The sequence below is a fragment of the Ranitomeya imitator genome, chromosome 2, assembly GCF_032444005.1.
Source record: "Ranitomeya imitator isolate aRanImi1 chromosome 2, aRanImi1.pri, whole genome shotgun sequence".
Classification (NCBI taxonomy): Eukaryota; Metazoa; Chordata; class Amphibia; order Anura; family Dendrobatidae; genus Ranitomeya; species Ranitomeya imitator.
Genome location: NC_091283.1, coordinates 492988192 through 493001071, shown reverse-complemented (window position 1 = coordinate 493001071; position 12880 = coordinate 492988192). Strand labels below are relative to the sequence as shown.

Genomic DNA, 12880 nt, shown 5'->3' with positions numbered 1-12880 from the left:
TTTACGTTTTGAGACTACCATGGACCCATTTTTTTTTTTTTTTTACACAGTGAAATAAAGGTTTCTTGCTTTTATGGCCAGTAAATAAAAAAAATCTTGTTCTAACTATAATCTAATACAAAACAGGATCATAAATTCTAGAAATAATATAACCAAATACAACCATGTTGTAGTCATAGCCATGTTCCCACAGGCAGGGTAGTACAAGGAGGCTTTATACATACACTGTGTGCACAATTATTAGATACTGTACTTTTGATTATTCATTTTTTTATTGAACTACAGTGCTGACAGCCAAATAAGGTGTTATCTGAGCTTGCTCTGTTGCTAACCAAGTGTTTTCGGCATGCTCGAATACTAGGTTCGAATGTCCGCGGCTGCATGTCTCGTGGCTGTTCAACAGCTGCAACACGTGAATGGATTACCTGTTTGTCAGAGAATCCCTGCAAGTGTTGCAGCTGTTGAACAGTCTCGAGACAGAGGTGCAGGGACTCAACATATTTCGAGCACGCGGAAGACACTCGGTTAGCACACAAGCATGCTCAGATAACACCTTATCCCAGCATGTTCACTAATCACTAGTAACCAATCCTAAATATTTAAAAATGTAACTAAAAAAAATAAAAAATTGCTCATCGCACGTGCAATCCAATCTGGGTGCTCGCATCATCCTTGAACACATATATTGAATCCAAGTTAATCTATGCAGCAGAGCAGGGGCACCAGTTTTGCATTGATTCCTAGGGTGCCAACCTCTGCGGTTCAGCAGAGCAGGGGCACCTGTCTTGCATTGATTCCTAGGGTGCCAACCTCTGCGGTCCAGCAGAGCAGGGGTACCGGTCTTGCATTGATTCCTAGGGTGCCAACCTCTGCGGTTCAGCAGAGCAGGGGCACCTGTCTTGCATTGATTCCTATGGTGCCAACCTCTGCGGTCCAGCAGAGCAGGGGTACCGGTCTGGCATTGATTCCTAGGGTGCCAACCTCTGCGGTCCAGCAGAGCAGGGGTACCTGTCTTGCATGGATTCCTAGGGTGCCAACCTCTGCGGTCCAGCAGAGTCACATTTAGAGATTTGCAGGTGCTTACATCAAAATTAATATATCTTTCTTGTCTCCTCTGGGAACGCTCCATTAATTGCATCGAGAATTCTTTGAATATGCAATATAGGATGACTTTGGTATCTGCTTGTATTTGTTATGATTAATGTTTTTGGGATTTTTATGGAAATTGTAAAAGGGGGTTGCAAAACCATGGGCAACATGAATCAGGGTCTGGCTGCATAATTGTATCCAGGTATGTTTTTCTCCAAAAAATGGTTCAAAGATATAATTTGAAGATCTGGCCAGGGACCAAAGAGAGACAAGACTAGTCCATCACAACCTCTGGTCAGCTTCTCCATGAACAGCTCCAGATGACTGACAGGTGTCTCCCAATGTACACATATAGGCGAGATCTATCAAGCAACTAGAACGGTTGAGGGAGAAGCCGACTGGGGACGGTGCTGAATTAGTCTGGTCTTTGGCTGGATGATTACATTAGATCTTCTCTAAAACACCACATCATTTTGGAGAAACATGTACATGGATATAATCGTGCAGCCAGCACATGGTTTAGGCAGCATGAATCACCCAACAGGTTTTCTTTAATGGTGGTGAAGAAAATCTGAATCTACAGACTCCTACCATGTAAATCTGGGAATACAGAAGAAGGACATGCAAACAGGTGAGAGAAGGAAGTGTCTGGATATACTTGAATAGAGGAGAGGAGTACAAGACTCGGGCTGCTGCGTCACTTCCTTAGCACATAATTTGGCCAATTCATGCATGCCCAGATGCCAACAACAAGGCGATCTCCGGTTTGCTGGGAACCCATCTAGTGGGAACACCTTTCTTAGGCTAAAGCCTGAATTTATGGGTAGGTAGGAGGCAAAACCTCTCCATTTTTTCTTGTTATCTACAGCAGTAATGCTATTCATATATTTCAGATTTACATGCTTTAGCACTACAGAGTGCAACTTTATTTTTTTGTCTGGTATATAAAAATTAGAAACTGTCCTCAAAATGTGAAAAGGTATGGATACTTTGGTTTGAATCCTCCGTGACTCAGGTTAGTCCTCAGGAGATGAGGAGTATTCTCTCATGATAAAGTATGTGATATTTGGTGCCGGACATGAGGGTCTTATGGTTTTGGTTAAGACAGTACACCCATCGTATGTTAAGGGCAGGGTTTGTTCTAGTGTTCTCTGATGTAATCTTGTCATGTTGTATAATCTTCAATAAAACAAATAAAAAAACCAAAAACATGAGCTTGTTATCCAAGGTCGAGTTGTGCTTAACCTGTAGTATATTTTATTGAATTTATTTATTTGCAAGGCCCAGCAACCATTGGATGAAAAGTTCCTGGTCACTGATGTAATACTAGCGTCATCTTATCTTGAAGTAGTTAGTCCGGAAGGTCACAAAGCAGTGAGTCTAGGTCATCTGGGGAAGAAAAAAATAAAAGATATAAACAGCACAGTTACCTCTGTGATGCAATGATGTGCATAATGTTGCCTAACTAAATAGAGTTATGGATAATACAGGTCAAAGACAGGGGGTACTGGATCACTATTTTCTGTGTATACAGTGCCACCGGTTATGGCAGTTCATCCCCACCCCAGTGTGTGGTGTGACAGGCAAGGCCACCCACAGCCTATGGGCAAGCAACACCTTCAAGATCAGCAAATGTTAAAGGAAAACCCATTATTTCACTCACCTAAATCCCAGTCCGGCTGTGGGGTGTCTGGCTGCTCTGTGCTGTATGACTGGCGAGAAACTGCTGCTGTTTGGGCATTTATTGACTGTGTAGTGTATGACGTGTGAGAAGCTGCGGGGTGATGACTTCGGGAGGACGGGTGACACAGTGTTGGCTGAGCGGTCCTGGCATGTGATGTGCTGGATAAAGGAGGGGGTGATGTCTGTGGGGCACTCAGCGGTTCTGTGCTGGACGAGAGATCAAGTGGTGATCGGGCCTGGTTACGGTTCAGATCCATGTCATCATGTGGCACAGGCACCTGGATAGAGACAGGGTAGTAATGTTTTATTCCAATAACAATTACATTTTATTTACAGCTTTGCATTGTACTGTCCCCTCATCAATGCAGTGTGTCCTTACACACAGAGACTAAGTGAGATGCATATCACTGTTGGAATAACATGCGGACCATCACACAACTCTTAAGCTTTACCTTGGGTTTCAAGCCTTCATCCACGGGGGGATAGATTTTTACCAAGTTGCTTGGTGTCACATTAAGATAATGATTACGGTGAGATGGTGAGAACACTCCGACCTGCAAAAGCAAAACAAATGAATAGGATGAGTCTATCACTAGTAAGTAGGTATTCCAGTGTCAGCAAATAAGCCTCGGACATTTACAGGACATGGCGCTCATAACGCTGTGCCCCTAAGCGAGCAGCACGTGGCCAGAGCAATGAAGGTTCCCATTCAATGACCGCAAGCAGAGAGCTCCATGAGAGATTGGTATCTAAGTATATTGGAATATTTTTTTGCAGAATGAATAAGCTTACAGGGCTATTCTGATCGTCTATCTTCATGAGTGCACCACTCCTTTGCCTCCCAGCTTCCGGCTTTGCCGAAATCAGACGGTCATCAGAGCCTAATGTCCAATTTAAAGGGAACCTGTCAGCAGGATTGTGCACAGTAACCTACAGACAGTGTCAGGTCGGCGCCGTTATACCGTATAAAATGATACCTTGGTTGATGAAATATGTCTTGTGGTTGTTTCTTAATCTTTATTTTTAGTTTTGTGTTATGATATGCTTGTGCCCAGGGGCAGCCTGTGGCGGGTCTTCATGTGGTGCTCTGATTAGGTATTCATAATGGAGACTGCTGACAGGTCACTGACCCGCCCCCTAGTTTGCATAATGAATACCATCACATACTGAAGGAAAAAAAAAAACGCTTCTGCAGGAAGGTACCAGCCGTGGCACATGCGCTGCAGCATAATCGCATGGTTACTGTGCACTTAATAATCCCTTTTGCAGATTTACTTGAGCGAGAAAAATAAAAAAAAAGTAATTTTGAAAATGGCTCGCGGGGTGCCTGCGCAGTAGCAGCTACTGGTTTGTATAGAGATCCGATAGCCGCCATCTTGCTGAAGAAAAAAAAAAAAAAAAAAAGTCCTCCTCCATGATGGCCCTGCCCGCGCCTGTGCAGTACCAGCTCTCAGAGATCGCCAAGAGCTGCTGTTGCGCATGCGTGGGCGGCGCCAGCTTGGTGGCGGACAATTTTTTTTCTTCTCCAGCAAGTTAGCGCTACCGGCGCCTGTGCAACAGCAGCTATCGGATCTCTATAAAAACCAATAGCTGCTACTGCGCAGGCACCCCGGGCGCCATTTTCAAAATTATGCTGCAGTGCAGGTGCCACGGCTGGCACCTGCCTGCAGAAGCATTTTTTGTCTCTTTCTTCATTATGTTAGGTATTCATTCTGCAAACTAGGGGGCAGGTCACTGAGCACCACGGACACCAATCCCACCTTAGGGCACGAGAATTTCATTAACACAAAACTGAAAATTAAGATTTAAGAAACAACCACAAGACAAATTTCATCAACCCAAGTATCATTTTATTCAGTATAATGGCGCCGAACTGATACTGTGTGTAGGTTACTGTGCACAATCCTGCTGACAGGTTCCCATTAAAGACAACAAAATATGGGGACAGCTATTCTTGTATTTGGCTAATGGGGTTCAGAGGTATACAGATCACGTAGCGTATGCCTGAATACAGCCCTTCCCCATCTCTATACCTGCAGTGCTCAACTACCATCCAGAAGAATGCAATGAATCGGAGGGAGCGCACAATCAGATACACGGACTCACACGCTATGGACCCAGTGTGCTCTCTGACAGCTTGTTTCAGTGAATCGGCATCATTTTTTTATGCCATTATAGCTAATAGAAGAGCAGGCCTGTGCCCGTAGTATGCTGCCCTTACAAAGAGCATCAGTCTAATAACATATGAAGGTGAAATGTTCTGCTAAAAGAAATTTATATATTGTAGATTATTTTTCCTGCCAATACCCGGCCATTGCATCTGTATTATCCAGGATATGTTTAAAATATGATATACTAAAGTTACTTTTCATATAAAAGGCACAGTAATCTCAAACCCCAAGATGGATAAACATTCTGGTTATTTTTATGTTAAGACAATATAACCTGCATGTATTAAATCATAAGCAACTCTGTATGGGCAGCACTGTGAACAACGTACAAGAGGAGGGGTCCCGCTGCAAACATTATGGTTTGGGATTTTGTGACTAAGGCCAGACGAGCCGCGTGACCACAATTACCTGCTGTAACAAGAGGACGCTACCAATCTTCAGCTCACTCTCTCGCTCCTCTAGTAGCACATGATGGACAGTGCCCTGGATATCTCCTGGAGAAGACAAGGTACACTACTTGTACTCATTGGAAAATGACCAGAAAAAAAAAATAGGAGAAAGCTAAAAACGGAAGCAGCAGCCAGAGTTATAGGGGAGAACATAGTAAGGCCAAGGTCATATCCGTTTATCACTGCCCAAGTACAGGAGGGGACTTCAAGGCTGACCACAAGTCTCATAACCCAAACTCAACAACCTCATATACACCCATCAAGCTATTAAGTTTAGATAAGGATAACCACGGTCAGTCCAGAAATACAAGTCCATTCTTGGACAACGGTTTTATTTCTGAATTTGGCCAAAGTCACTATAGTAAAATGGCAAGGGTAGCGCTCACAGTACCTGTAGGGTCTCTGAACACTGCACTAGCATCTCCATTGGCCAAAGTCAACGTCTTAAGGGCCACCGCCATTCTTGGAACTTTGTTCCTTGGAAGTTGCTTTAGAGCCGCCTGTGAACAGAAAGGGGGGTGATCAGTAATATCAGGAAGCCACATATGATTATTTAACCCCCTCATGTGCTCAGTAAGGAAGATCTTTGGTTACCTTGCGGAGCACCATGACCACACTGTACGTTCGGAGGAAACAGGCAGGGTCGTTTTCATCTAATGAGAGCTCAGCTTTCATAGTGGCCCAGGGACCCCTGATAAACTGCTCTTCTACAGGCTGCTGTGAGGATCCCCCTTCCTGTAGATAGAAGAAATCATGAATCTATGTATGGTGGTTGAACTAATGCGAGTACAGAACTGTACACAGACAGGAAAGAGTAAATACCTACTTTACTATGTAACTTGGCACGTGCCCCATGGCTCGGGGTGTGAGGAGTGGACACTAGGATTTCATCCAGCCCTCTTCCACTGCCCTGGGAACAGATGTCAAATCTAAAGTTTATTCAAGGACAAAAGTACTCAACAAGTCGTATGGCAGAAGGTTTTATGAGGTTATGGTCCTGGCACCATTACTACCAGCAGCCGGCAAGAGAGATCGCTGGCACTATATACCCAGCTCATTACTTTACAGCCATTGCCTGATTGCAGAGTGAATACCAGTGGCATCTGTATGACAAGTAGGGAAATATTTATTTGGGGTGTCATACCACAGTATTGCCCAAAGTGGGTGCCGCAGAACCTTAGGGGTCCTACATGGGGCTTCTGCAGTCCTGCAGGTGGCTTCCCAATAATGGTGGTAGGTTTTAGGTTTTTACATTTACAGAGAATATGGTACAGCAAACTGGCATGTTATGGGGCCAAAAAGGGTAGAGCAATAGGCAGCCAAGGAGACAAGTTGGAGGCCAATCATACTGTGACACTATAAAAACTGTGTCGCCACTTGGGGTAATAATCTGACACTTATTAAAACCTCAACTTTTGGCAGAAGAGAAAGGAAACTTGTGACATAGACCCTTCAATTCAAGTGTATCTGGACAACTAACTGGCCATCAGCTTGGCAAGTTGGGCAAAACAAATGCGTTTGTGGAAGTTACAAAAAAGAAAAAAAAAAGGGCTACCATGTGCATGGTAACTACACAAAACATTAGAGGAGATCATCTTTGTAAGAATGTATATTCAGCATCACACAGCACAATCCAAGGCCATGTGAAATATGTGAATATAACTTTCAGGCACTGAAGGGACAGGCAGAACTGACACACTGTCATCCTGCAAAGGGGTGCGAGGCATGACAAAGGATCCATCTATGGTGCCCCGTCAATCTGTAGGTCATGTTCTGCCACTGCACTATATACAGTATCACAAAGTACAAGAAAAGGTTTGGGATGTGTCCAGCACAAGAGCGCCTCTGCAGCAGGAAATATTCTCTTAGGTAAAAAAAGACACATGTGCTCCAGTATTCACGTCAAACCTTCTAATATACGTTTACAATCTTCCCTCCAGAATAAGGTTAACAACAATTACAAAAATGTCAACGTGTTTCAAGATTACAAATGGTGTTGTGTAAAATAGGGATTTTTGTGTACTCACCGTAAAATCCTTTTCTCCGAGCCATTCATTGGGGGACCCAGACCGTGGGTGTATGCTGATGCCACTAGGAGGCTGACACTAAGTGATACAAAGAAAGTTAGCTCCTCCCCTGCAGTATACACCCTCCTGCTGGCTCTCAGCTAACCAGTTCGGTGCAAAAGCAGTAGGAGATCAATAACAACATATGAGAGTATAGTATGTCAAATTATATATGAGAGTATAGCATGTCAAATTATAAAAACAAGCACAAGCTAATAACAGGGTGGGAGCTGTGTCCCCCAATGAATGGCTCGGAGAAAAGGATTTTACGGTGAGTACACAAAAATCCCTTTTTCTCCTTCGCCTCATTGGGGGACACAGACCGTGGGACGTCCCAAAGCAGTCCCTGGGCGGGGACAACATCAGATCAGGCCCTGTGTAACGCTACTTACAAGTGCGCCACCGCGGCCTGCAGAGTTCACCTGCCCAGACTAACGTCTGCGGAAGTCTGGGAATTATAGTGCTTAAAGGATGCATGCGGACTGGGCGAACCCGCAAAGCTGACAGACATGCATTGCTAACGCCTGGTGTCTAGAACCCAACAAACTTCGATTGATCGAGGGAGTGAAAATAGTCTGATGTCTAACACGGAAGGACTTCTGAATGTGTACAGAATCCACCAGGCTAACATGGCCGAAGAAACGGCTAAGCCCTTCCTGAAAAACGCCAGGAAGCCCAAATGAGGTGTCCATCCTCTCGAAGGACACCGTCCTCGACACGTACCTACTCAGGGCACTCACATTGTCCAGGGTATGGGGAACCCATTCCATTTTGTGGACTGGAGCCGAAAGAGAAGAACGATGCCCTCGTAACAGTGGAAGTACGATACCACCTTGGTAACAAGGGACAGGGACGGCCTGAGGACAACCTTGCCTTGATGGTAATAAAAAAAAAAGGGTCTAAAGGAACAGAGCGGCCAGCTTCGAAGACTCATCTGAATTGACTTGGACAGTGCGGATCTCCCAGGATCACTAGGGCTTTCCAGCTTCCTAAAGACCCTCAGAACTAGTGGAAGAGGCGTGATGGAGCTGGTATCACAGAAGAACCAAAGCATGCACTGCGATGGCTTTTGGATCTCAAGGCCGAACCATGAACTCGAATACATTGGCGTTCAGTCTGGACACCATCCGATCTACATCTGGAGTGCTCCAGTGAAGGCAGATATGTTGGAAGACCTCCGGATGAAGTTCCCACTCGAGGCGAGACCCTGGCGGCTGAGAAAAAAAACTGCCGCCCAGACTTCTACTCCTGGGATGAGTACTGCCGAGATCACCGAATTATAGATCTCGGCCCATCAGAGAGTGTGAGGTACGTAGGTCAAGGTGTCTGACCGCGGGTATCTGCTAGAGGATAGACGTATTGCACAGCCGTGATAATATCCAACTGAATTTGGATGGGGAGACCTGCCAGAGGGTATGGAGCCTGCTGTAGGAGCAGAGGTACCATTGGGATCCCCAGAAAAAACTGATCGGGAGACTGGATTCTCGAGATAACCAGAGGCCTTGAGCAGTGTGGTGACGCTCCGTAGTCACTAGCAACCATTGAACCGGGAGAAAGGATCTCCCCTGGATGGGAAAGACGCTCAAAGATTACCCTCTGGAAACCTGTCTGACCTGCAGAAAAAACAAACGGAGCGAAGAGAACTGCCTCCATTGCTATTATTCTACCCAAGGATCCTCATAGCAAATCGGATGGAAATGAGGGCAGGTACGGACCGGGGCTGAAATTCGGCCCCATCTTGAAAAGAGATAGCCAACGACCAGACAGGCCGTTCTGACATTTGCCAGAATTGCCAGATGGCCATTCCGGCCCAGAATGAGGGGATAAGTGACCAAGTGCGGGGGCTCCCTGTTGAAGGACCACAGCCTTGTCTCAAGGGAGGATTCCAACCCTCTGGAGGTGTCCAGGATCATCCTTAAAAGGCTATCTGCTGGGCTGGAAATGAGGAAGACCTGTCCAAGTCTATCCGCCAGCCCAGGTGAGGAGGGGTATCGTAAGGTATATATAGACGGGCTCAGCGTAATCCTGGAAGAACGGCTGGAAGTCAACCAGATAGGGGAGGACGGCCACGCACCCAGAGTGCCAGAGGGACATGACAGCCGCCATGATAATGGCGTACACTCTGGGAGAGGTAGCAACGCCAAAGGGCAAGGTCGTGACTTGTGAAGGTAAGCATCCTGAATGTCGATGGATGCCAGAAAAACTCCACCTTTTCCCATTGAAGTGATGGCCGAGTGGAGGAACTCCATCCAAAGAAGGAGGACCTTTTCAAGCTTGTTAGAAGTCCGGGATCGGTCTTACTTTTCGGTCCCCTTTTTGGAAACAAGATCCCTTAGATCTAGACTGTCCTGAACAACCCCTCCACTGTTGGTTGGATCTATAGGACACCTGCTATCCTTTGTTCCTACGTGGGGGAACACCCCCAACTACTCACCGAATAAGCGATCACTCTGTGATGTGGGAGTGCTGTCAGAGGTTTTTTGAAGGCAGAGTATGCTTCCGTTCTCTGATCCATAAAGCCCTTCTGAATGAAATGGCATTCCCTGCAGACAGCGCCGCGCAACTAGCCGCATTCAAAGAGGCATGCACCACAAAGTCTCCCGCTCAAGAGATTTGATTGGCCAGCTGTACTTTCTCCGGAAAGAGAGAGAGAACTGTTCTGAATCAAACAAATGAAGACCAACACTGGAACCATCAGTAACAAAAGCTACATAGACCAAACACCCTGTGGCGAGGTGTATAGCACATTTACATAGGACACTCCTATGTGTTGCGGACACTACTCCAATTTTTTTTTTTTTGTTATAGTCAAAGTCGCTAAGGTTTCCGGCCAGTAGACCATTGGTCTGGCAACCCGTGCGGGGCTAAGGAAAGGTAAAGTGCTGAACTCGAAGCCGCAAGATGGAACGAGTCGTTGTCTGACAGTCCATGGTATTTTTAAAAGATGATCCATCGGGCAGGGATACTGGTAGATATACCACAGGAGTTAAGCTGCCGGATAGCAAAGTGCGCGGCTGCATCCGCCAGGTGAGGAAAAAAAACCATCTCTTGAGTTGCTGCAGTCATTGAACGTGCAGAGATAAAAAGGATGAACTCTCAATCAACCATCCTCTTAACAGGGAGGTGGAGAGGAATCGTCCGCCTCCTCACATCATCCGTTAAATAGTAGCAATGCAGAGGGGAACTGCTCAGACGTCAAAAAGAGGGCATCTGTATATCCACGGAGTTCAAGTCCCCGGGTGGGTCGGAGTGGCATTAGGCCCAGCTGTAGAAGAGTATACGTGGAGGAGACACTCCATGTGCTCATTTGATGATGGTGTGAGATCGGTGTCCTTTGAAGGACCCGTCGCCCTTAAAAACAATTAAACCAGGCATGGCATCTGGTGTCGCTGTGTTTGCATATTGCTGAAAAGAAGGATAACGTGCTTGAAGAGGCTTCTGTTTCTAGAGCAAGACCATTTGAGATTGCTCATGGTAGAGCAGAAACCCTGGACTCCCATGCTGTATAAACACCAGTGTTTTCCACTGCGCTACCATGGTGCTCGCCAGTGAATCGCTTATCTGGACGCTCGCTGTCCAGGAAAAAGGCAAATGCACCACTAGGGAGTTTATCCCCGTTTGGAGAAACCCTGCGTGATCTAGAGCAGAACCGTAGTCCTTGTCAATCGGCAGAGATTGGTTGATGGACAAAATAGACAAATCCAGCTTGTGCTGAGGCTTTGGAGAGTCCAGATCCAAGGTCACCTCCGATTCAGATGCGGAGTCTAGTTCTCAGCAAAACAATGGCGAGGGAGATCAAGAAATGAAGCTCCCGTTTTCTAGATGCCTGTACGTTTCTAGAATACTTGTGGCCCTTGCTAGCCGACGGCCCCCGTGTAGAAGAGGATATTGGTCCTGCGAGCACTCCGAACCACAGCGGGTTCACATAGGGATACAATCTCTTGGTCAGAGAAGCCATGGATTGCGGTAGTGATGAAGGCCACTCAGGGGAACTAGGTACTCTGGGGAAAAAACTGGGATCGGCAGCGGCAGAAGGCTCCTGCGTTCATTTGAACTAGGTACTCTGGGAAAGGTGACCGGCTTCGGGCTGGTTATGTGCCTTTCAGAGTATGCTGGTCATGTACATTTAAGACCAGTGAATGCTGGTCATGTACCTTTAAGACCAGAGAATACTCGACATGTGCCTTCCTTCAAGACCAGGGAATGCTGGTCTAGTGCCTTTAAGACCAGGAAATGTAGGTCATGTACCTATAAGACCAGGGATTGCTGGTCGGGAGCCTTTAAGACTAGCTTTAGGATCAGGGAATACTGGACATAGGGGAATAGTGGATCTAGCGATTAAGCTGGTTGTGTGCCTTTAAGACCAGCTTTAGAACCAGGGAAATAGTTTTCCAATCCATTATCCCCCTCTGCATGCTGCCGGAGGAGGTGTGTGGGGAAAGGAGAGCGAGAGGAGAGATGGAGCAGCGTCTCCCTACCCGGTTCCTGAGTCCCCCGTCAGCGTTGGATTAGTCACTCCAGCGCTGAACACCGCAGGGTCCGATGTCCCCTCTGTGTCCGGAAGCGGCAGGAGGATGAATATGGCCGCCGAGAATATGCTGTGTTCTCGTCCTGAACGAGAAGCGCCTGAATAAGGGGGCGGAGCCATAATACGCGGCCTCGCATGGTGGAGGCTCCGGGTTGCAGCCTACACGAACTCGAGGGCTAAATTTTTGGTGCCAGCCGGCGCCGAGCGGGGAAAAAGGGGGAAACAATCCATCGCTGCAAAAAAACGAAAGGGGGAAAACCACCGGTTGCGCAGAGCCCTCCAGCCGCTCGAGTCCCGGCACTTACCTAGGAATCTGCCGCAAGGTAGAGTATGCAGCTCTGATCAGCAGAGCAATAAGAAGAGATCCTCTGATGTCGCTGCTGTTTGGACGGTGCAGAGATAAAGAGAAAACCTCAATCCATCGTCCCTTTAGCAGGGAGGTGGAGAGGAACCGTCCGCCTCCTTGTACCATACGCTTTCAACAGTGGTGGTGCAGAGGGGGCTGCTCGGTCGCCACGCTGAAGAGTGCCGCTGAACATCCGAGGGTAAGACCTGGTGGGCAGGGCAAAGTGTCCGGCAATAAGGCCTGGCTGCAGAAGAGGATACGTGGAGGCGCCCCTAGAATCAGCTCAGGCAGTGGCATCCCACGTCGCAGGAGAGGATACGGAGAGGTGACACTCTCCGTGCTCGCCTGTTGATGGTTCGGGGAGATCGGAGCCTTGAAAGGATCCGTCGCCCCTTCGTCCGTTGTAAAAGGTAAAAAGATAAAAAATAAAATAAAAGAGTTTTGGGTCTGAATAGCAGACCCGTCCGTGTGCCTCCTACGTACACTAAGCAAGAACTGGTTAGCTGAGAGCCAGCAGGAGGATGTATACTACAGGGGAGGAGAGAAGT

The 12880-nt window shown here is 46.9% G+C and overlaps 1 protein-coding gene across 2 annotated transcripts in view; it reads right to left on the bottom strand.

The window, feature by feature from the left end:
- Positions 1-2305: 2305 nt before the first annotated feature.
- HROB (homologous recombination factor with OB-fold) overlaps positions 2306-12880 on the bottom strand; it is a 30581-nt gene continuing 20006 nt past the window's right edge. For both annotated transcript variants that reach the window (XM_069751474.1, XM_069751475.1), the window contains 7 exons: positions 6219-6302; positions 5987-6127; positions 5784-5892; positions 5352-5437; positions 3225-3326; positions 2753-3050; positions 2306-2478 (listed from right to left, as the gene is read on the bottom strand). In XM_069751474.1, the coding sequence (XP_069607575.1) occupies positions 2441-2478; positions 2753-3050; positions 3225-3326; positions 5352-5437; positions 5784-5892; positions 5987-6127; positions 6219-6302 (858 nt within the window). In that variant the 3' untranslated portion in view covers positions 2306-2440. The remainder of the gene's footprint in view (positions 2479-2752; positions 3051-3224; positions 3327-5351; positions 5438-5783; positions 5893-5986; positions 6128-6218; positions 6303-12880) is intronic.